The sequence below is a fragment of the Rhinatrema bivittatum genome, chromosome 16 (assembly GCF_901001135.1).
Source record: "Rhinatrema bivittatum chromosome 16, aRhiBiv1.1, whole genome shotgun sequence".
Taxonomy (NCBI): Eukaryota; Metazoa; Chordata; class Amphibia; order Gymnophiona; family Rhinatrematidae; genus Rhinatrema; species Rhinatrema bivittatum.
Genome location: NC_042630.1, coordinates 20010493 through 20035810, shown reverse-complemented (window position 1 = coordinate 20035810; position 25318 = coordinate 20010493). Strand labels below are relative to the sequence as shown.

General features: G+C 44.3%; 1 protein-coding gene across 2 annotated transcripts in view; it reads left to right on the top strand.

Annotated features, from left to right (window-relative positions):
- Window positions 1-1529: 1529 nt before the first annotated feature.
- The window catches only part of FXR2 (FMR1 autosomal homolog 2), a 99730-nt gene continuing 75941 nt past the window's right edge, over window positions 1530-25318 (top strand). Inside the window, exon 1 of one of the 2 annotated variants that reach the window (XM_029580291.1) lies at window positions 1530-1963. In XM_029580291.1, coding sequence (XP_029436151.1) covers window positions 1913-1963 — 51 coding nt within the window. In that variant the 5' untranslated portion in view covers window positions 1530-1912. The remainder of the gene's footprint in view (window positions 1964-25318) is intronic. The other variant, XM_029580292.1, reaches the window with a different exon arrangement.

The following is a 25318-nucleotide window of genomic DNA, read 5'->3' as shown; positions in this document are numbered from 1 at the left end:
GTCATATGTAAATATGTTTTCATACTAATATGTTATTACATTAATATCTTAAACTTGAACAATGGTGCGGAAAAATTAATATTAAGTTTATTTTGCACTCCTGTTCCATGTGAACCAGCATGATGGGACTATTGTCTTGAATGTTGGTATATAAAAAAACTTAAATAAATAAAATATTATTTATTTTTATTTAATTTAACACATTAATATGTTTTCCTCTCTAGTTTTATCCTTCATGCTCTCCATTAGAGCCTTTTCTTGCTGCAGCACCGTTGTTGCAACATGTTACTCTTGTTGTCCCTCCCCCCCCCCCCCTTCATTGTATTTTCCACCTTTTGTTTTGATGTAAACCGATATGATGTTCACTCCAATATCGGTATAGAAAAGCTGTTAAATAAATAAAGAGGGTTGCCCTTATGAAGGGCTGGAAGGGCTGCCGGATGGGCCTACCCTAGGAGGCACCCCCTACTTTTCACCACTGGCACGGGGGCTGCCAGTAGAAGAGCCACCTGTCTTCAGCACTGCCACTGCTGCCAGGCTCCTCCGACTCTTGAGCGGGAGCAGCCGCTGCACTGCCTCTTCACCACCGGGAGGCTCCTCCAGACCTAGCCGCAGGGAGCACAGCTTTGTTAGTGACTTTCCTTTTCATTTTTTTGTCCAGCAATTTATCAATGTTTACTTAACGAATGGAGAAAATCAGGCCCAGAGTAACTTCTTTCTAGTGTTCTCGCCTTATTAAGTGTGGGGGAAACTAAAATAAGCGAAAACTAAGATCCTAGTCTATGTATAGTTCCAGAACTCGCAGTCTGATAGATGAAAAGTGAAACCTGACTCCTAGTGGAGTGTTTAAAGAGAATAAAATATCGTTGGTTAGTTCTTCACCCCCTCTCCCCCCAAAAAAATAAAATAAATTGGGGCCAGGTCCTCCTACCCAAGCAGTAGCTTAAAATTCCTGCTTGCTTCTACCGTTACTGCTCTAAGTGGAAGACGATCAGCCCTCCTGGCCACGAGTTTCCATAACCCGGGATTTAACGGCAGCTCACCTGTCAATCACGCAAAAGTCGGTGACTGACAGGTTATTTTTGCACCAATCGATGCAAGGGGAGGCGGGAACAAGTGACGTTAGTGCGCCTGAGAATCGCTTTCGTCCAATCTGAAGAAGGATGCCTCACTTGTGGGCCGGGCGAAGAAAGCCCGAAAGAACCATTTGGAATGGGAAAGGGGGAATAAAGCTGTCTGATTGGTTGGTTGGCGGTGGGCGAAGACCTAAGAAAGGTAACCTGAGGAAAAAATAGGCCAGCACTTTCGATAACAACAACAACAACAAAAAAAAAAAAAAAACAAGTGGGCGCTGGCGCATGCGACAGAACGCTTGCAAAAAAAAAAATAATAATAAAAAACTGGATGGGAAGATACGGCAGACGCTGATCAATTAAGCCGTTTCCTTTTTACTCTCCCCCTTCTCTACAGGTGTGTACTGCACGCTCGCGCCAACCCGATCCCTTGTTGATTGGCTGGCTTAGCGGCGCGTGCATGCGGCAAGGGAGTGGCGTAGACGCCGTCCGCAGGCGGCGATGTTTGGTGTCCGCCAGGGAGGCCCAGCAGCGTCTAACGCCCTAAACTCTCTACCGTGCGCGGCTTAGCGGCCGCTTCCAGCGCAAGAGAAGGGGGCGTCGCGAGTCCCGCTTAGCGCAGGCGCAGAGATAGCTCCCAAAGCGCGAGGCAGCCTCGCCGCGCAGGCGCAGCGGCTGGTTCCAGCGCGAGGAGCGGGCGGCTGCGGCGGCGCCGCCGGACGGGCGCTCTCCCTGTTTCTCACCCTGTCTGGCTGTGGCGGTTTCTTTCCTTTTCTTCTCAACCTCGCGGGTTTCTGGAGCCCGGGGCAGGGTCGACGGAAAAGGAGCTGCTACCGGACATGAGCTCGTTGGCGGTGGAGGTGCGCGGCTCTAACGGGGCCTTCTATAAGGTGAGGCCGGAGCAGGAGCAGTGGATATCTCTCGGGCTGACTTGGGGGGGTGTCGCGGCCTTCCGGCCAGCATGATAGTTTATAAATAACCAGACTCGGGCTTTGCTTTGCCTCTTTTGTTGAGGGTCTGTAGCCTCTTTCCGCCTGATGTCACTCTGTGCACCTTCTTTCCCATTTCCATTTACCCCCTTTACGGCTCATTTTCTTCCCCCCCTTACCTCTACCTCGCACTTCGGTACCCCCTATTCCCTCCCCTTTCTAACTAGTCCCTTCCTCCCAATCCAATCTGTCCACCTCTTTATCATCCCTAGTGCTATAATCTGCTTCCCTTCTTTGTATATCTGTATTCTGTTACTTACCTCCCATGACACACACTGCCCAAGTCCCTTTCTCACTCATTTTTTTCTTGCTATAACTCTTCCCGACTTATTTCAACTCGTTTCCCCGTTTCAAGGCTGCCTTCTCAATTCCACTGTCAATTTATCTGTTATTTCTTACTCTTATTTTTCTTTGCCCCATAGTTTTTCTCATTTCCTATTTCTATTGCTTCTGTCAACCTACCCCATTCAAGTTTTGTTGCCATTTCTTGTACCCAGTTCCCTGCTATCTTCTTACTCATTTATCTGGCCGTCTTTCTCTGCCCTAATCTCTTTAATTTGGCCATCTATGCTGCCCCATCTCTTACCCCTTATACATTTATGTATATTTTGTTTACCCCCTCACAGTCCATCTAATTTCTGCCAGCTATCCTTCTCAGGCCTTTTTTTACCCCATAATTTTCTCCAGCTAGTTAACTTGGCCTTCACTTCCTCTATCAGCTCCTTTTAGTCTTTTTTTTTTTTTTTTTTCCCAGGCTCTTTATGCTTTCCTACTCCAAATTACCTTCCCTTTTTTATTCCAGCCGTTTCCTTGTTCATATGTAACCTAGCCATTTCTGGGACCGATGCAATAAGTTGTGTTAATGGTTTGCTAATGCATCAGGAGTTTAAACCCCCCCCCCCCCCCCCCCCCCACTAACCTGAAAATATGCTCAGAGGGCATTCTTAGGGCACACAAAACATATTTTCTGCACAGAAAACATTTTGTGCATAAATAGTGTCTTCTGTGCATGGAAATATAGGAATGTGATGGCAGAAAGTTGTATGCCCTATCTAGTCTGCCCAACTAATTTAGCTTTACAATTACCATTGCTTTGTCACATTTATATGCATAAAACACCATGAGCCTAAAATAAAATTTGTGCACAAAGCATTTTCTCTGCATGTAAAACATGCTTTATGTGCAGAAAACTTGCATTCTACAAACGTGTTTTATGGGCATACATTCTGCCTACATGAGCCCCATAGACCAACATTAGCCTGACCAGAAGTTCAATTTGCAGTGTTAAGAAACCATGCATCAAGCCTACAGTGCCTGAATGTAATCTGCTTTGAGATGACTGAAAGGCAGAAGATAAATCTAAATAAATACTTGCCTCTCAGCATTGGGGAGTAATAGCCAATGCCTTCATTAACAGGACTTGAATGGAAGAGTGCTACTTTGTTCACCCAGTTTAACACAGGTTTGGGTGCACATTTTATTGCATGCAAAACTTCTTGCTTCATTGAGAGAAAAGGCTGTGCACGATTGCAGGTGAAATTGTGCTCATGGGCCAGCACACCTTATTGTATTGGGCTCCCGCTCTGCAGTCTACATACTGTTCCCTCTCCCATTGCTATAACTGCTTTTGGTTTTGCTTTTTTATGCTAACCTGGCTTACTCTTTCCACCTGCTTGCAGCTCTCCTATTTCTTCCACAAATGGATGGCTGGAGTTGCTGGTTCCTGGCCTCTGCTCCCTTTGCGTCCCCCACCCTTGCACATACTCTTATTTCTGTTACCATTCTATGAACAGCCTATGACTTCATTTTAATTTTCCCTCTCATCTCAGTTTGTGTGACCTTTGTTTAGAGGTAAGAAATGATTTTTTTTTGTTACATTAGTATTCAGAGATGATTTTTTTTCTGTAGCCTAGTTAATGTCCTTCCTCACATTTATTTCTTTGCATTAGTTTTTATATTTATCATGAATGTACCTAATAGTTGGCACTTTAGATGTTACATGTGCTCATAGTTTTTTGTGACTCACCACCTTATAAAATAGGACTAAAGATTCTGGTGGCAAGCATGGATCATGTTTGTTTGTTAAAAAATTATATTCCATTCATTCCACGGTTCATTGTGGATTACATAAAAAGATACATAAAAGCCATAAATGAAGAACAATCAGGACACTTAAAAATAAAACTAAAATATCATACCTAAAAATACAAACACTGGAAACATGTTTTGTATTGCAGAGGATCTTTTCCACATGTTCTAAGTGTGCATGATGGTTTCCCATGTGCCACTGTTGGACATCCTTCAGCCTTTTTCTGCTTGCCTTTTAAATCTGGTTTTCTTTTTTTCCTTCTTAAGTGCCTTAGATTTTTTGTTGTCAGTACATGCAATTTGCTACTTAAGTTTTGCAGACTGGGTATTAGTCACTTATGATCTTATGTTCTTATGGTTTGTCATCAACTTTCCCAAGTCCCATTTGAGTTTACCACCTTGATTGGAATTTATAGGGGTTCTGCCAGACATGACTTGGGCCAAGATCTATATCTCAGGGGAGAATTCAGTACAGCAGATGTCAAATGTTGAGAATGTTTTCATGCTTCTCCTCTCTCCCTCCCCCACCCCTCAGGCAAGTCCAGTGAACCTTAATTTTGGTGGACTTTGTCATTCAGTCTCCAGCACACGTATCCGAGTCACAGAGGAACTAAGATTGTGGTGACTCTCCCTTTCCAAATTTCTCAGTATTAGTTTGCGCTGAACATTCAGGTGGCCATTCTGGGCTAAGCTACATGACCATTGTCCCTCCAAGAGACTATTTTGCAACAGCTTTTTAGATGAGGGCTGCACTGAATGCTGTCAGAAATTTGATGTCCAACAAAAATTATGCTTTTTCTAAAAAGTAACCAGGTAGTTGTGTTCTGAACAAACAGGAAGGCATGCCTGCTAGGTAGCTGTCAAGGATGTGGAAATAGGCTCTCTACAGGATGACATTAAGAGCCATCTACTTGGCAGAGTAAACTCAACTGCTAGATCTCATGAGTGACCCATAAATCAGGATGTGACAAATGCACTTCTTTGAGTGAGAATTGATCAAAGTGGTCATGTTTGTAATAATACTAAACAGGAAGGTATCTGTTTCTGCTGCAAGAGGAGATGAGAAGACCACAGACAAACAAAGCTTTACCTGCACTTGAAAGCACATTTTGTGAGCATAAACTTTACTGCTGATGCAGCAAGGAGTTTTACGCTCACAAAATGTTTTAAAAAAATGTGAGTACTGCTTAGTGTCCATGCATGAAAATCCCATGCAAGTGAGGGCATTAAGCAGTGCTCTCTTATGCAGAGAGATGCACTGAGCCTAACCCAGGTATTTTAACACCAGAAACTTTACTCCTGGTCAGAGGTGAAATAAAGTTTCCAGCATTGCTGTGCTGGCACTTCACACCAAGGGTCAGGCCAAAAAAAAGTTTTTCTCACTTGCCACTTTTATCCAGGCAAGTCTGTACTTATCCAGCTAAGTGGTGGTGGGTCATCAAAAACAAGTTTGTCCATCTCTTAGGCTGGCCAGATAGCTGGATAAATCCTGACTTACCTGGCGGCTAACTGCATCCAGATAGCTGAATAAGCCCGGATAATACAGAATTATTATGGCCACAGTTAGCCGCTGTCACTTAGCCGAATAAGTACTCTTCCAGTGATTTCATGCCTCCTCACCCCTTTCCTGAGTTAAAATGTGCATGCACACCTTTTTTTTTTTTTTTTTTTAACTCCTGATGCATTATTTTACTGCATCGGGAGGTAAAAAAAATGTAATCCGTGCATTAAAACTATGCCCTGAAATCCTGGACCTGCTAATGACAACACATGAGGACCATAATGCCCGTCTAGTCTTTGCCCAGTTATCTCTGGCTTTGTCTCAATCTTCTCAGTTATACTACATCTGTTGGTTTTCCCCATATTTTCTTGTTTTTCACTTCACTTTTAGGAAGCTGTTCTATGCATTTACCACCCTTTCTGTGAAGAAATGACTGCTTTTGTTTCATAGCAAGATCTCTTGTTCTAGTACTTCCTTTCCATTGAAAAATATTTGAATATTGTGCTTTATTTATATGTTGGAGGCCTCTAAATGTTAGTCATGTTCACCGCCCTCTCGTCTCTAGGATATGCATATTAAGGCCCTTAGGTCTCATTTCACAGGGCTTTTGGTATGGACTGCAGCAGTTTGGTAGCTCTCCTCTGAATTGCCGTGCTACTCTGTCTATATCCTTTTGGAGATACAGCATCCAAAATGGATACAATACTCCCAGATGTATCAAATCTGTATAGAAGCATGGAAAATTCCAGCTGCCAGTTGCCTAAAAATTGGTGCCTACTGTGGACCTGGGGCCTGGAAGAGAACAGTCACTGCTGCAATGTGCCCAGCTCCTGGGCCCAGGAAGAGCAGCTGCTACCTGCCTGCCTATGAAGACGCTGGTGAGAGGACAGAGAAAAAATCAAAACAAACCAAGTAAAAAGTACAAAAAACCCCCCAACAAAATGGGGAAAGAAAAAAAAAAATGAAGTAGATAAGCACAATGGAATAAAAACACTACTTCAAAAGTAGACAAAGAATGAGCAACTATGCAAAAAACCTTACAAGGTAAACATGTTTTTGTCCATGCTTTAAAAAAAACCCTTTAGGCTGGCACTTAGCTTTTCTAAATTGAAACCCCTGGACATCATAAACCTTTGCTACTGGTAATACCTATCTCTGCACCCTAGCATTCCTTTGGCTCTGTTAGCTTAAAATCATCATGCATGTCCTTTTCCACCCTCCCAATGTGCATGGCTCCCATGGCTCCCTGCAGCTAGGCTGCATGAGACTCCTTTTTTTTTTGCATTAGATCTTAATTACCAAGCACTTGAGCACTCCTTACACATTTCTTAGATTGTTCCTCAGGTTGTCTGTTCCATCGCAAGTGTCCACTTTGTTGCGGATCTTAGTGTCATTTGCAAAAATACAAGCCTGTCCTATTAATCCTTCTACAATATTACTTATGAAAACTGTGAACATAAACATCCCCCTCTACCTTCTGTCTATTACTTAAATATTTTCTAAAGTTATCAGCCACCTTTGAGCCCACCCTTAGGCTGTCAGTGTATTTGAGCCACCTGTGTGGGACAACATCAGGTTTTGCTAACAGCTGAGCTATCCTATTGGCTGTTTGGCAAGCATGGCCATGCATTCATAGATCCTGAAGGGGGAAAGGGAGTTCCAGCCATTGTGTAGAGGTGACACCTGGTAGCCAGACTTAGGAGCCATGCCAACAGAGTTCTGAAGGGATCCCTGGTTTGTGACCATGTTTGAGGATTGATGCAGTGGCAAGGTTCAAGCAGCCTATAAATAAGGGTAAAATCCCAGGTAATTGCGAATGAAGCCGCCTGGTCCATTGCTGCTTTTGCTGAAGGAATAGAAGAAAACTGCTGGCCAAAAATATATAAATGCATAATAAATGCCAAGTACACCATATCCAGTGCCTGCTCCAATCTAGTTCTTTGGTCATTCAACAAAAGATATCAAACAGATTTGTTTGACATAAACCCTTGTAAAACCAGGCTGCAACTCACTATATTCAAGGTTTTTCATTATCCTTTCTTTGATTAGTGATGCCATTAATTTACCCACCTCAGAGGTCAGACTATGATTTATTTCCAGCTTTGTGAAGAGGTTTGACATCTGCCCTTCTATTATGCAGAGCCACTCCTGTCTCCAAAGATTGATTGAAAAAAGTTTTGGTGGAACTACCAGACCTTTCTGAGCTCCTTTAATATCAAAATTAGGGATGTCCAGCTTTGTTTCTCGAAGGCTGGAAACAGGTTAAGTTTTTGGCATATCCCTAATGAACAGGCTTGTGTGTGCGTGTATGATTTGTCATGGCTTTTCATTAGGGATATCTCAAACTGGTTTGTGGCCCTTGAGGACTTGAGCTGGACACCCCTCATGTATCCTGTCAAGCCCATTATCTTGTCCATTTCACTTTTGCTAATTCCAGTCAAACCCTTTTTTCTGTAAATGGTAGGGATTCTGTTTCTCTACCAGCTCTCAATCCTCCAGTCCTTCCTTTGAGCATTGAACAAAAGTTTGTTCAGTATTTCTGCTTTTTTCTTGTCCACATCCTCATAGTTGAAAAAAGTTGACGCATTGTTTTATTGCCTTAAGTTTTCTCCGCATATACCTTTTCAGTCCTCACTACTTTCATTGCTTCCCTCAGCTTTTCCAGATATTTCCCTATCATTCCCTTTTTGAGAACCCCTGTACCTTCTGAATACATTTTATAAAAGCCTTTTCTGTTCTTTTTTTTTCTTTTACATTTTAATTTAGTAATGGAAACATTGGTTGCCTAAAATGTATAGTGACTCCTTTTAGTTTAACCCACTGTTCTTCTGCTTTACAGAAATCCTTCCTTACTGCAACTGCCCCAAACCAAACGTTCTCTCCAATTTCAATAAAGATGGTACATTTTGAAGTTCAGGGCCCTGACCATTTGCTCTTACATTAGCCACAGTGATCATTGGAACTCCGATGACCACCTATCTGGACATTAAACTCTACCCATTTGAACCTATGAGGTCCAGTAGTACCTCTTGTGGGTTGTTACCATTTTCCTTTGGGGGGGGGGGGGAGCCCCTTGAAGAGTCTAGGGTTTTTCTACTTCTGATTCCACCAGTAAAATGCTGCAGTTTACACCTTGTATACCAAGAAAAGTGTATAAATAGAGTTTAAAAAAATCATTCTAATAGATTAAAATCTTACACCAGCACATCTGATTTGCGGCTGTATATGTGCCTATTCTGGAGGTCTGTAAATTTTCAGTGAAAATAAATGGACATATCGTGGCGTTCCAAAATAACTCCCTCACTTTAAAGTTTGTATGTCTGTGCATACACACTTTAGAGTTTTAGGTAAAGGGCTGTTACTCCTCCTTTTCTGCCTACTCTATCTTTCCTGAACAGATTATAGTCTGGCAAAAATATATCCCAGTCAAGGGACTCGTTGAGCCACATCTCTGAGACAGCAACAATCTCTAAGTCTGCCTTTGCCAATAGGTTCTCCAAGTCTGGGATTTTATTACCTAGATTAGATTTAGCATTTGTGCTAATAACCTTCTAGATTTTTCTCCCCTCAGTAAGCCTTCATGCCCGTCTTCCTTATCCTTCTTTTTCACAGTTTACATCTGCCACCCTCTCCTCATCTAATTTAAACTGTTGGTGTATGTCAAAATTGTTCGGCTGACATCTTGGTTTCCTCTCTCAAGCAAATGCAGGCCATCACTACAGGAAAGTGTTTTCTCCTAGGATAAGCAGGATGATAGTCCTCACAGATAGGTGACATCATCAGATGGAGCCCATCACGGAAAAAACGTTTGTCAAAGTTTCTAGAAGCTTTGACTGGCACACTGAGCATGCCCAGAATGCTGCTATCTGCATGTCCACGCGAGGTCCTCCTTCAGTCTTTTTTTGTTTTTTCCCCCCCCTGCAGTGCTGGTTGCCTCACAGTTTTGAAGCTCTTCTAGTTAATGCTTTTTTTTTTTTTTGGTTTGTGCTTTTAAAGCATTTTTTCTCCCATTCCACCTCGAGTCTTCAAGTGCCTGGCAGTGGTTGCATTTCACCTCAGACATGTGTTCCCAAACCTATACCGGTTGGTCAAAAGCAACTCCTGCAAAGGGGTGTTGAGTGCTTTGACCCTTACTATGCAGGTGCCGCACTCTCTGGGATTTGTCATCAACTACTCAAAGTCCAACCTCTGCCCGTCTCCCCAGCTGGACTTTATAGGAGCCAGGCTGGACTTGACTCAGGCGAGAGCATTTTTGCCCTGTGATTGGGCTCTAGCCCTGTCCTCACTGGTGTAGCCTTGGTGTCTGGCAGCCAGCAGGTAACTGTCTCTTACCTCGATTGCTGGACTACATGGCAGCTTCTGTCCTTGCACTTAGCCCGTCTTTGCATGCACAGGACACAGTGGACTCTGTGTTTGCAGTGGCAGCAGGCATCCTCGGAGCTTGGCTCTCCGTCACACAGCCCCTGAGGGGCTCCCTGTCCTGATGGGAGAATCTCTCTAATCTGGAACAAGGAATTTCATTCCAACCTGCGCGGCCTCAAGTAGTTCTTGCCACTGATGCCTTCCCCCCACAGCTAGGGGGTGTGTGTGGATGGCCTCCACACAAAGGGGCGCTGGACAGCTCAGGAAGCTCTGTGCCAGAAAAACTTCCTGGAGCTTCGGACGGTTCTCTGTGCTCTTTGGGCGTTTCAGGATTGGCTGTCACACAAAGCAGTCCTGATTCAGACAGACAGGTAGCAATGTGATATATCACTAAACAGGGAGGCACAGGATCATACTTCCTCTGTCAGGAGGTGGTGCAGATCTGGGTTTGGGCTCTGTTGCAGGGTATGTCTCAATGAACGACGTACCTAGGTGGGGCATTCAAGGTATTGGCGGACCTCCTGAGCCACTCTTTCTAGCCGCACGAGTGGTCCTTTAAATCCGGCAGTAGCAGCCTGGATTTTCCGCTTGTGGGGAACTCCGGATGTGGATCTCTTTGCCTCCCCCTACAATTGCAAATAAAGAACTTTTGCTCCCTCTTCAGGATGGAGTGATGCCCAGCCTCTGATGCCTTTGTCCTCCATTGTGGCACAGGTCTCCTGTACGCGTATCCTATTCCGCTTCTCATGAAGACACTCCAATGGGACCATGATTCTACTGGTGCCATACTGGCCCAGGCAAGTCTGGTTCCCTCTCCTTCAAGACCTATTGATAAGGGCTCCCATCATCCTGGGGACTGCACCCAACCTGATAACTCAGGACTGGGGCATGCTGCGCCATACCAACCTCTGGGTGTTGGCTTTGATGGCTTGGATGTTGAGTGCCTAGTACTTCAGCCCCTGAACCTGTCTGATAACGTGTCCCAGATGCTGGTGGCCTCCAGGAAGCCTTCCACCAGGAAAACCTATATGTTGAAGTGGAAGAAGTTCTCAATCTGGTGTAAGGAACAGGGCTTATGTCCATTCATTTTCCCAGTGCCAAGATTTCTGGACTATCTGTCGCACCTTTCCAAGATTGGGCTCAAAACCACCTTGGTTAGGGTCCATTTGAGTGTGGTCAGTGCTTACCATAGTGGGGTTGCTGGTGCACCTGTCTCAGTTCAGCCTCTAGTAGGTTGCTTTATGCGGAGTCTGCTTCAGCTGAAGCCCCCTCTGTGGGCCCCCTGTTGTGTCCTGGGATCTCAACATTGTATTGGCATGGCTCGTGCAATCTCTCTTTGAGCCTGTAAGCTGAAATTCCTCACCTGGAAAGTCCTTTTCCTGGTGGTCACTTCAGCTCGAGAGTAAGCGAGCTTCAGGCCATGGTTATGTACCCGCATGATTGTGTGGTCCTTTGTACGTATCCTAAGTTCCTGTCAAAGGTCGTGACTGATTTTCACATCAATCAGTCCATTGTGTTGCCCACTTTCTTTCTGAGGCCCCACTTCCACCAAGGGAAGCGGGCTTTAGATACACTGACATCTTGGTTCCTCTCTAATGCAAATGCAGGCCATCACTACAGGAAAGTGTTTATCCTTTCAGGTACTGCTCCAGTCCCTAAAGAATCCAAAACCATGAATGTCGGCATGTCAGCTATGCCTCGAAAATCCTGGTGTGGCTAGGGTAGCTTTTCTATCCCCTTACCATACAGAGAGAAGACCTCAGCAAATATTATTCTTGATAGTTGTGAGATGCTCTTAGTTTCCTGAATTTCCTTTGTGTTGCACTAACCTGGTTCCTAGTCAGGTCAGTTATCCTGAATGGGCTATGGTATTTACTGTGCCTTCTCTCCCGTCTACGCCACAGATGTGCTAAGAATGTGTGTTGAATCCTGGGTAGCTAAGGATACTGATTAGCATTTGACTTTCTTTCCCTCCAGTCCTGCCCCCATATCTCCTCTGTTAATAAGGTCCCCCACCAAAATAAGTTTCCTCCTTTTCTGGGATCCTCTGACACACTCCATTTGAGTTTTAGTTTATAGTGGACCTCCATATTTAACTGTCTCCACATTCTTTCTCTATGGAACTTGCACTATGAAAGGTGTTTTTTTTCTTCGTGATATTTGGAGGAACGTGCCTGACTTGTATCCTTCCTACCTGAACCTACTTGTAATATTCTCCTTGTTTAGGTCCTTTGTGGATGTGGGAGCAGACTTGATGGACTCTAGATATGCATGTGGCACCTTTATTCTGGCTACTTCTACCCTGAGCTTGGTTCTGATACCCTTTTAGGAAGATTTAGTGCTGCCCTGTAGTTCAACTGCCCCTGCCACTCCCATTGTTTCTATTTATTTTTAAATAAAAAATCTTAACCCCAAAACAAACAGGCCCCCCCCCCCAAAAAAAACCAAAAAACGTTTCTTTCCTAATTGCCCCTTGTAACCACTAAGAAAGTTATAAATACCACAGCTGAGCATGGGACTACTTTGAAAGAGGTTACAGAAAGAGCCTGCTATCTTTATTGATGTCTTTCTAAAAAAAAAAACAAACCCAGGAAAGCTGGAGTGAGTGACTTGCTGGCCAGAAATAATAAAGAAGCATTCAGTCATGTTGCACAGTAATTACTTACATTAAACATTCCAAGTGCAACATTGGTTGAAAGGGGCATTTGACTAGAGGGAAAATGACTTGTCACTCACTGTTAGATTTTGGTCTCAACCCTGGTGATTGTAAATTTCTCTCTTCTCCCCAACATGATCCACATTCTTAAATGTCATTAAATGATGGTAAGTGTAAAGCAAGTTTGCTTACTGTAAATTGTGTTCCATATTTAACAAGATGAACTAGCCATTATATGTGGGTGATGTCAACTAGTGACATCAAGTAGACTTATTTCCAAGCTAGTAGAGCTTTGAGCTCTACTGAGCATGTGCAGGTGTTCCTGTGTGAGCATTGCCTCATGAGTCTCCTTAGTCTATACCAGAGCTATGTAATTGACTCTCCAAGGAGGCGGGTAGGTATTCCATGGCTAATTTATCTTGCTATTTACAGAAAATATTGACGGTAGCAAACTTGCTTTTTCCTTCATTAAGAAGGCTGCATTGGCCATTACATATGGGAAGTCCCAAGCTGAGGCTTACAGCAGTGTGTTTGCTTAGTAAGCAACCAGGCCCTCACCATGGAGAGTGGCTGCAGCAAGATTGGATTTTGCACAACTGTCCAAATTTACTGTTAGTCTTTGAAATGTTATCAAGACATTAGTAGGATGTAAAGGTCTGAATGGAAGACCACAATGCAGCTTTGCACATCTTCCATAGGTACTTCTCAAAGATGAGCAATGGAAGCAGCCAAGGTGAGTCTTTATAGAGTTTGTGACTTTGTCTTGCTAAGGCATAGCAGTGTTGAATACATTCAACCAGCCAGTTAGACAGAGTATGCTTAGTGACCGATACTCCTTGTCTGTTGGGTTCATTTGTGTGGAAGAATTGCATGTACAGAGGATAGTGGACAAGAGCTTGGCATTCACTGACTCCTAGCTGAAGTGTCTATGACGAAGAACGTCACCTTCCATGCCAAGTACTTTAGAGATGCTGGCTCCAGTAGCTCAAAGGGAGACTTCATTAATTTCAGAAGGACCACATTCAGGTCCCATAGAATTGGGGGCTTGATATGCCATGGATTTTTCATATAATGAGATCAGTGGATGGGTAGAGATCAGTTTGCTATCTACTGGAGTATGGAAAACCGCTATAGTGCTGAGGTGCAAGTATATCAGTAGGTGCTTAAGGTCACAAGAAAATAGGTCAAAGTGTATTGACACCTTTTGGAGAATTTATTCCATTTGAAGGCTTAGTTTCTTCTAGTTGAAAGTTTTTTTTATGGGTTTTTTTTTTCTAGATGAGACTAGTATGTTCACAATCTCTTGAAGGTAAGTGGAGATCAGCAAACACTGAAAGTTCAAAATCCAGGCTGTGAGGTTGAAGGATGAAAGGTTGGGCTAGTACAATGCCCTGTCTTCCTGAGTTAACATGGTCTATTCACAGATGTATGGGAGGACTGCTAGAAAGTTGTATGAGATAAGTATACCAGATCTGTCTGGGCCATTTCCGGGTTATGAAGGTCAGATGAGTGCAGTCCTAAAGAACCCACTATGCTGTTTTGGCGATATGTGGTAACAGTGAAGATTTGTTCCCAGTTGAAGAGGAAAGCATCTTGAGTTAGTCTGTGATCGCTTGGCAGAATTGAGCAAAATTGATTTTTGTTTTCTGTTCTGCTATAATGCAAATGGGTCCACTTACAGTAGACCCTTTAGGCTGAAGAGTTTATCTGCCGCTGATTGCTGTAGAAGCCACTTGTGTGGTTGAAACTCTGCTGAGTTGATCTGCCAGTGTGTTGAAGAAGCCCAGCAGATAGGTGGCCTGTAGAACAGCTCAACTTCTTTCCTCCCAATTCCAGATCTTTAGGGCCTCCTGACAGGGGCCATGATCCCATTCCTCTTTGCTTGTTGACGTAAAACATTGAAACCTGGTTGTCTGAATCAGGATGCTCTTCTCTTGAAGATATGCAAAGTCTGTTAGAGAATATGATTGCTCTTGACTCTAGAAGATTGATTTGATAGCGACTCTTGAAGAGTCCAGATGCCTTATGTTTGAAGGGTTCCAGTGTGCGCTCCCCATCCCTTGGTGGAGGCATCTGTTGCCAGAACCACTAGATAGGGGAGCAAGCAAAGAAGGGCTCCTTCTGTGAACTCGCAGATGTAGCCATCACAGTACCTTGTTTCATTGTCGCTGTGATTTGCACTTGAGGAGACAGCAGTTGTTAGTTGATTCCACTGGTTACTTAGACCCCATTGGAGGTAGCAGATGTGAAGATGGGTCAACGGAACCACATGGATGGCTACTGCCATGTGACCAAGGACTACCAGGAGCCGTCTGGCGAATGAGTGTGGAGAAGAGGTAGTGGATGAGCAATGTATTTGTTTGGTCTAGAGGCAGGAATGCTTTTTCCTGTATTGTTTGTTCAAGCCTTGATGAATTTGAGTGTGTGTGGACTCTATGCTTGATTTTTTTTTCCAAAGTGGATCAGGAAACCTAAGTGGTGTGAGATGAGTGAATAAGAGATTAGAGATTCCTACCATTCAGACGCATTTAAGGGAGGTGAGAGATCAGGAAATATCAGTGGCAAGTCCATTAATATAGAATATAATGCCAGAATATTTGAGAACTACAGGTATGAAAATTAAAAAAAAAAAATTGAAACGTGGCTTTTTGAACAGACTTTTGGGTGTAACCAGTGATGGAGCAACTACATCAGAATAGTGGGGCTCAGTGCTTCGCCTCTTGTTTTGAGTAGTATATTTTATGAATGTTTTAACTTTATAAACCACCATGATTCTAAGAATGTGCAGTAAATAATTTTAAATAACTGGCTTATTACAGCAAACCAGTCATCCAAGCACGAGAAGATTTGATTTCCCTGGGACAGAGATAAGCTGCCACTATTGCAAGGCATTTCATAAAGACCCTCGGGGCTGATGAGGCCAAACAGGAGTACTCTGTACTGGTAGTGGAAAGTAGAACCAATGTGAAGGGTGGATGGGTATGTGAGCGAATACATCCTTGATCAGTTTCCCAACCAGTTTACCATGGGGCACTGCTGTGCCTTCAGACTTGATCAGCAGTGCCATGGAAAAGTCACCACTTCTGGGGAGGTCCACAAAACTTTCATGAATGCTATACATGGCAAGTAAGAGGCGCTTCAACATTTGAATGCAGTCATGAATATACTGCACCATGTAGAATTGGTGGATAGTAATGTGTGCCGATAGTATTGTTTTTTGAAAAATCTTCTTGCAAAGGTTATCTAGAAGTTTCTTTTCCTGGAGGAGAATTTGAGCGAATCTGTCATCTTCACTTTTTCTCATAGCAGATTCAACTACTACAGGCTAGTGAGGCAGCTGGAGACACCAAAATCCAGTGGTGAATTTGAAGTCCAATTTTCTAGCTGTGGGAGTAACCAAAAGGGTTTCCCACATTTGAGGAGGATGCGAGCTGGAAAGGCAGCTGTGTTCTGCTGGAGGGTCTAGTATTTGAAGTTCAGAGCATTCTGCCCCAGTGCCTTCCAAAAAGAACAGCGCAGCTCTGAGGCAGCGAGGCAACTTGTGAAGAAAAAATATCAAAAGATCTTGGGTTTGTTTGGTTTTTTTTGTTTTTTTTACAGAAAATATAGGAGACTAGCTCCCAGCCAATGCTATATGTGGACAAAAAATGACCCATGCAGGAACTCTGGTACATGCTCAAGAGTTCCGAGCTCTACTAGATTGGAGGGATGAGCCCATTCGCTTCCGCCAGATGTAATTGCTAATTCAACCTGCAGATTGACAAAGTGGCGGTGCAGATGCAGTTTCTGCTGGGATGGTATTGGTGTGCTGAAAAGCCTGCTGCTGGAGCATGCGATGTGCATATGCACGTGTAGGACTGGTACCCGAGAGGTGATACTCTGCAGCACTTAACTGAACCCACTGGTTGCTTCCTGCCATGAACAATTGCCATCTCCCCATAATCTTCAGGAGAAGCAAAAAAGAAAGCAATGGCTGAGAAAAATGTTTGTTTGTGGGACATCTCAGGTTAGAGAGCCTGTTTGGAAAATGCAATTGTTCAGACCTGGATAGTGTGCGAGATAAAAGTACTATTTTTTTTTTTTTCATGGCCATAAGAATTCCCCTTTCATTTACAAAGAAGATAGGGAAACTGTTTTCCACCTCTGCTGCTATTACTCTGACCTTTTAAATGAGTTCATTGCTCACCATTCTCCTGTGGACCCTTCTTTCCCAACAGCAGTTTCTGTTCTTCCCCCACCCTCAGTTCCTTTCCCCAAGCTGCCAGTAGTTTCTACTTAATCGTTGCTTCTTTGTGGGGCAAAGAACATGGGACCCACAGCCGGTTGTAAGGGGACTCGAGTGGAATTAATGTCAGAGGGAAATCCAAGTACAGCAGCACACACATAATAAACATAACCAAGCCGAGGGAAGTGCAAGGGCTTAAAAGACCAAACAGTGTAATAGGGAAGCAAATTCCAGGATCCTGTACGGAAAACCAACCTGAAAGACCCATGCAGTGCCACTGTTTCCATATTTTTGCCTGCCCACCTCAGGAAGGTAGTTCCTCCTTTCTTCTGTTTTGTTTTTTGTTTGTTTTTTTCTGTTCCAGCACATTTGCAGTCGGTGCTTGGATTTTGATGCCAGGAGCCGCCTTTCACGACTCCTTGGGGGTTTTCCCTCTCTTGTTTTCATAGTCCCGCCTGCTGTTCCTAGTCTAGTCATTGCAGCAGCTGTCCTGAGGCCAGGGCTTTAAATCTGTCCCTTAACGATGGCCATGGGGTTTCTTCTACGCTTCTTCCCTCCCCCAGGGCCTGTCGGTGCTACTTCCACAGCATCCCAGCCAACCTGGCTGGGAACCGTCCGAATGGCAGTGCACAGCATCATTGCTGGGCCTGCCCAGATAGACCGTGTATGAGACTATCATGTCCGTTGTCTAACATTGCATAGCTACTCCCATCTAAAATATTTCTCAGCAATGTTTCAATTAGGATTCTATCATATTGGCTTATCTAGTACTAAATAGGGTAGAAGTTTAAGGAATCTGCATGCATCCAGATATGTTTGGAGGTTAGATTACTTCATTATCCTGCACTCTTCTATTATATTGTCTTGTACCTTTAGTTATATTAAAGGAATTTAAACGTTCTTTTTCCATGGTCACCATGTTGCTTATCAAGTCTTTTCCCAGTTGGCACTAGTTCATTGGTCCCTTTTGAAAGGCCAAATAGTATACAGTCTAGGGCAGGGGTGAGCAAACTGGAGGGCTTGAACAATCCTGAAGGGGGGGGGGCACGTTAGCTGCCCAGCCTGGGAAGAAACAAATGACTGCATTGTTGACTCTCAGTGCTGTGGAGGCCATGCAAGCTCAGGAGGGGGGAACCTGCTAGTTTGTAGTGATGTCCTTGTACGTGTGTTAGCCATGTGTCTCTTGGGTGGACTAGGGGGAGGAGCTGCGGACTCTGTGGCAGAACTGGACGTGGGATCAGCCACTGCAGTGTTCCACAACCCAGGAAGGCCTTCCATTCTCAGACCTCAGCCCGGGTCCCTATGCAGGGGGGAGAGATCAGAGGTTGCCGACTAGGGAAAAAGAAATGGTGAGGTTGGGGAGGGAATGGAGGACGAGGCAATGGAGGGGAAAGGGAAACTGCAAAAATAGTCATAAAGTTAAATAAGTAAATCAAAATATGAGAGGGGGGGGGGGGGAAGATCAGCAAACTAGGAAAAATTTAGGTTTTTTTATGGTTTGTTTTTTTTTTTAAATGTTCCAGCCATTACCAATGTGGAGTGTGTATCTGTTTGGTTTGCTTTGGTCTCATTTTTGTGCCTGGGTGTGGTGCATCTGCCTATAGTCTAGGTGTGTTGCTGTGTGTGTGTGTGTGTGCTGTATGCTGTCTGGTAGTGGTGTCTTTGTTTTTCTCAGTGTGGTATGTCTGCATCACTGTTCCTGCCTGGGTGTTGGGTTTCTGTCTCTCTGTAGGGTGTCTGTGTATGTGGGTTCTTTGTCTCTCTGTGTGGGTATGGGGTAATTGTGTGTGTTTGTGCGTGGAGCCTCTGTATGTCTGGGTATCTGTTTCATTCAGTCAGTCTGTGTTCAGGTGCCTGTCTATGGTGTGAGATTATTCCTTTCAGCAACTTTAGAGAGACAAAATGGGGGGCTTTCAGCCGCTGGTTGGCAGTCTAGCTGCTTAGTGAATACTCTGTATTGAATGTGTGTGTGCACATGTATAGTTATATATAGTAACCCATCTTGGGGAACACGAACCAGTTACGTAAATGGAAGGGGGGCCTGTGGCTCAAAAGCTTTGCTTGTCTCTGGTCTAGGAGAAGGCAAATTCACTTACCAAAGAACTGTTCTAAGTCCTTTCCCCTCCACAGAAATCTTAACATAAAGAATCTCCATTCTTTTGATCTTGTGGCTTCTAACTCAGCAAGCTTAGTGTCCAGCCATAGGGGATTATCTTCTTGGTTTGATTCTAGGATTAAAAAAAAAAAACTGGAGCAGGGTTTGCCAAACGTATCTCAAAACCTCTGCAGACCGTGCAGGCACAGCCACACCACATGTGGATTGTGTGCCTGGCATGCTGTGTAACATGAACTGTCTGAGAGGAGCTTGTAGTCATTGTTTAGGCATCACTACCAGAAAGCTCCCATTTAGTGACATCTGCCCCTCCTGTGGGAAAAGCCGAGCCAGAATCAAGCTTGGCACTCTTCTGATCACAGGTGCAGAGCCTTTGTTTAATCCTGAGCTCAGAGCAGACCGAAATAAAGCTGTGGAAGCCCAGTTCCCTCACCCAGTGGGTGGTGCTTGGGGAAATGCAGTGGAATATGTTTTTTGGAGCTATTTATTTATTTATTTTTAATTTTTATAGACCGAAGTTCTTGTAAGAACTACAAATCACTCCGGTTTACATAAAACGATGAACTGCCCAAAAGAGAAAGGGGCTTTACATGGAACCATAGAACAGTTGGAACAATATAACCAATGACAATTTAACATAGTAATAAATAAATATTGTATATACAGTTAAACTATTTAACGTGTGTCTCTGGACTGAAAGGAAACTTGCCTGCAAACATTTTTTGTGCAGTGGTATTATGAATCCCTATATATATCAAGTCTCTTGGCTTTCCCTCCTGATTTCATGGGCTTACTTTGGCTTAGCAAAAGTTTTGCTATATGTCCCCCTAGTAAAAATGAGCCTTGAAATTGTAGGTGTGGCATTAATGTATTGTTGTTATTTATTGAATCAGCTGACGATGTCTTGAGGAGATAAACTTTGCAAGCCATTTTTTTTCTGATGGGAATATTTTGACCTATTGGTTCTGCCCAATTACCATTGCATGCTGTCACTATATACATTGATTTCTAGTCTTCCCCTCTTCTTTGCCCTTACTACAGAATCATAAAATATGGCAGATAGACCACACTGCCTATCTAGTCTCTACCCTTATTTTTTCCCCTTCCTGTTGTATCCCATTCTGGGGTTGCTTTTACTTCCCTGCTCCTAAAGATCCTCTCTAGTTATCCCATACTCTAATTTTATGACCAGTTTTTGCTTCCAACACCCTTTCCATGAAGAAACATTTCCTTGCAAGTGGAAAAATGCAATAAGTGAGTTCTTGTGAAATTTCATGTCCTCAGGCTCTCTGTTACCAGGAAGGAGTCCACAACCCTGTGCCTGCTGCTTTTCTTACACTCTTAAGACCCAGAAGGCATCTCTGGCCCTGAACTCTCACACTATGCTCCTGGAAGAGAATCACTTGTTCTGCACTTCCAAGATCCAGAAAAGGGAAGCTGCACACTCTCTCCTCTCCCAAGGTCTGGGGAGTAGATCCCTAATGCCAATGGGGCAGATTTTCAAAGGCTACGCGCGTAACCTGAGGAAATCTGCCCCTGCGCACGCCGAGCCTAAGCTCCGGGACGCGCTTATGTCCCGGGGCTTGCTAAAATGGGCGGTCCCGGGGCATGTCTGCGGTCTGGAGCGGTCCAGGGGCATGACTGAGTGCCCCCAACACAGCAGCCTGTGTCGGGACCTGGCCAGCCGGCGCGCGCAGGTTACGCCTGCGAGAGGCAGGCGTAACTCCATTGAACAAGGTGGGGGGGGGGGATTTAGGTAGGGCCGGGGGGGGGGGGGGGGGTGGGTTAGATAGGGGAAGGGAGGGAAAGGTGGGGGGGATCCAAAAAAAAGTTCCCTCTGAGGCCGCTCCGATTTCGGAGCGGTCTCGGAGGGAACGGGGAAAGCCATCAGGGCTTGGCGCCCGCAAGGTGCACGTGTGCACCCCCTTGCACGCGCCGACCCCGGATTTTATAACATGCACACGGCAGCGCGCACATGTTATAAAATTTGGTGTACATTTGTGCGCGCGGGGTAGTGCGCAAAATGTACCCCGCGCGCGTAGGAATTAAAATCAGCCCCAATATGTATACTGCTTTTGGGGCCCAGGGAAGGTGACCAAATTTGCAGATGTCAAAAAAATTTTGATTTGTTAAAACATTATCAGAATGTGAGGAGCTGTAGACGAACCTGGTGAGACTGGGCATGTAAATGGCAGATGCAATTTAATATGAACAAGTGCAAAGTAATGTACATAAGGGGAAAATAATCCCAGCTACAGATATACATTGCTGGGTTCTGTGTTGGGAGACTTCACCCAGGAAAAGGGCCTCAGAATTCTGGTGGAGAGTCTGGCTCAGTGTGTGGCAGCGGTCAAAAAGGGAAATAGAAAGTTAGAAATTATTTGGAAAGGAAGAGAGACAAAACTGAGACTCTTATGCCTTTATATAGATCCATGGTGAAAGCCCACCTTGAGTGTGTGTGCAGTTCCTATTGCCTCATCACAAAACAGCAGACATGGAAGAGTGACAAAGACTAACTGGATTGAAAAGCTCCCTTATGGAGAGAGGCGAGGCAGATTAGAGCTTTTTAGTTTGGAAAAATCATGACTGAGAGGAGATATGGTTGAAATTCATAAAATCATGAGTGGGGTGGAAAGGTAAATAGGGAGCTGTTTTTAGGAAAAGAATGGAGAATGAAACAGATTATCGTAATGCCACTGTATCACTCCATGGTGCGATCACACCATGAGTATTTGCAATTTTGGTCACTGCTTCTCAAAATTTGAATTACAAAAAGGTACAGAGAAGTGATCCAAATGATATAAAAGAGAATGGAACGATTCACCTATTTATTTATTTATTTATTTAGTATTTTTCTATACCGACCTTCATGGTGAATACCATATCAGGTCGGTTTACATCGAACAGGGGGACTATAACAGAAAATAAACTATTTTTTTAAACAGGTATACAAGTAATAAACAGAAGAGACGAAGTTACATTTAACAGGGATGGAAAACTCGGAGGGTTTTCTCATCCCTGTTTCCCCCCCCCCCCACCCACCTTGAGACCTATGAGAAAAGGCTAAAGACATTAGGTGAAGAAATGGTTGAGGGGAGATATGATTAGAGTACAAAGGCTAAGGGACATGCAATTAAGTTATTAGGTAATACATTTAAGGAGAACTTTTTTTTTTTTTTTTTTACTCAATGCGTAATTAAACTCTGGAATTCGTTGCCAGTAAGATGGTAAGAGCTGTTAATATAGCTGGGTTTAAAAAAGGTTTGGACAAATTCCTGGAAGAAAAGTCCATTATGAAGATGAACTGAGGCAATTCACTATTTATCCCTGGGAGAAGCAGCATGGACTCGACCATTTTGTGATTCTGCCAGGTACTTGTGACCTGGATTGACCACTGTTGGAAACAGGATACTGGGCTTGAGGAACCTTTGGTCTGAGCCAATATGGCAAGTCTTATGTTCTTAACACTAGGACTAGGGGACATGCCATGAAACTAGCAACTGGCAGATTTAAAACAAATCATAGAAAGTATCTTTGCTTTCAGCGTGCTATAAAGCTATTAATTTTGTTACTGGAGGATGTGGTCAAGGCACCTAACATAGTGGGGTTCAAAAGAGGATTGTACAAGTTCCTGAAGGAAAAGTCCATAAACAGTTACTAGTCAGGTAGAGTTTGGAAAGGGCTGCACAATCTGACCTGGATTCTTGCTTATGTCAGCACTGTGAAAAAGGCCAGGGAGAGTTGGCCTCCCTGGACTTTCCTAAGCCCAGCTCCTCCCATTCAGAGGATAGGTTAGCCACAGCTGGAAGAACCCCGGATCTGAGTAACCCCAGGACTGGCTTATCCATGAGAGAGGGAAATTTAGTGGCACCTACCCCAGCACCTCCTGGGCTAGGCATGGACCTAGCTGTCTTCTCTTGGGTGGAATTCTTTCAAGGCCTTCTCGCCTTCGTACAGGTGCAATCTGCAGTCGGTAAGCCCACCCTCTCCCAGTCCTATTGGCAGATCTCCGGGCATGCCTAGACTCACCAAGGGTATCCTTGGCAGGGATCTGCACAGCACGGACAAAGAAGAGTATCCAGATTCCTTGGAAGATTGAGAAATCCCCCCTGGTTTAGAACCATAATGGACCATGTTGCAGTTTTTCCATAAACAAATTGCTGGCCCTGATTTCCCAGATCCTGAAGATTCTGGGAGTTCCTGAGGCAGACTCTGGAACCAAAGAAGAGTTCCATTCTGATTTCCCTACGGAAAGCCTCTCGCTACTTTCCAGTACTGGAAGCCATCCAGGAGTTGCAGGAGTTGATTGTTGATTCTTAGTGTGTCCTCTCCTATATTCTAAATTCTTCTTTTTATTTTAAACAACAAAGAACTAGTTAAGTAACACCAATCTTATAGCAGAGTTAGAAAAAACTAGACATGACTTATAACACTCACCAAATAGTATTTATTATGATATTATGTTATAGTATTTTTGATGGCACCTGTTTAAGAGTTAGAATTCTAAACACTTTATACAACATAGTTTTTGTGCCTTATTGTGAACCATTGTGATGGTACCTGCTTAACAACGGTATAGAAAAGATTTTAAATAAAATAAATAAATAAAATTGACATGGAATGCCCCAGAAACAAAGTTCTAAAGGTGAATGAGCATTAGAAGCTCTATACCCGCTGGATCCGGCAGCGAGAAAACATTTAAGCTTCCCTAAAGTGGATGTGCTGGTCTGTGCTGTCTCTAAGCAAACAACTAACCCAGTGGAGAGAGGAGCAGCCTTAAAGGATGCGCACGATAGGCAGATGGAATCCATCCTTAAACAGGCCTTTGACGGATGGCTTCTTGTTGTGCCCTGATAGCTTGTTCATGCCTGCTCCTCTCTTGAGAGGTGGATAAATAAGGGGTGAATTGCAGAGCGGTTATAGAACCCGCCACTGCCGCCTTAGCTGATGTGGGCTTAGACCTAGGCCGTACCTCGGGCAGAGGAGAGGCCTCATTGGTGGCCAGAAGACTGCTATGGCTGCAGATTTGGTCAGCAGATGCAACCTCCGAGGTAAATCTTACAAAGATGCTCTTTAAAGGATTACTCTTCAGAAGCAAATTAGAAAAGCTGGCCAGTGAATGGGGCAAATCTCCAGTGCCCTGGCTACCAGAAGATGAGAGAGCAGTAACAGTGCCCCTCATCTATGAGGGGTTGATCCAGGGACTCCCAACGCTTTCACCCCTACAGAAACTAGACATTTCAGAGGTGGCGGTCCTTTGGGAGGTCTCAGTCCTTTCGGAATTGGCAGCCCAAGAGAGGGTCAGGCACGGGTTCAGGTTTGTCCTGATCCTTTCAGTGAAGTTTTGCTGACCCTCCCTCGGAATGAGGAGATAGAAGGGGACAGTCAACCCACTACCAACAGTGGGTCGAGATCACTTTGGACAAATGGGTACTGGAGGTCATACAAGAAGCATGTGCTGCGAAATTCCAGCGCATTCCTCGACATATTCATATCATCTCCTTGCTACTCCCAGCACAAGAAGCAAGCAGAGGAGACTACCCTATTAAGGTTCCTCAGGATGAGGGTAATAATCCCAGTACCTGCGCCCCATTTCATCATACCCAAGAAGGGAAGGTTCCTTTTGCCCCATCCTGGAGCTCAAGAGCATCAACCAACATCTACAAGTGATTCATTTCAACATGGAAACCCTATGCTCCGTGATAATGACCGTACAATCAGGAGAGTTCTTAACATCCCAGGACCTATCCAAGGCCTACCTACATCTACAGATGATCTCTGCCTCCCACAGTGCAGGAAAAGACAGCGTCGGAGCAGACTTTCTAAGCTGGGAGAGTCTGGATCCAGGAAAGTGGGCGTTGTCAGGCAAAGCCTTTCAGCTGGTGGTAGATCGCTGGGGTCTCCTGTCCATCGACCTGCTGGCCACATCTCACAGTACAAAGGTTCACAGATTCTACAGTCGCAGAAGAGATCAGTTGATGTTTGGGATCGACGCACTCGCTCAGACCTGGCTGGAAGAGTATCTGCTATACACCTTCCCTCTGTGGCCCCTCCTGGGCAGGGTCATTCACAGAATCGAGTGCCACAGGGGATTAGTCCTACTAGTAAGTCCAGATTGGCCCAGGCGTCCATGGTATGCAGACATGCCTGTGGCTCCCACCACACCGAGACCTGTTACAGCAGGGACTGGTCCTTCACAAGAATCCAACTCTATTCTTTCTTAAGGTCTGGCCCTTGAGAAGGCTCGTTTGATTAAAAAAAAAAAGTGAGGATATTCGATGGCAGTAATTGCCACCTTACTCCATGCGCAG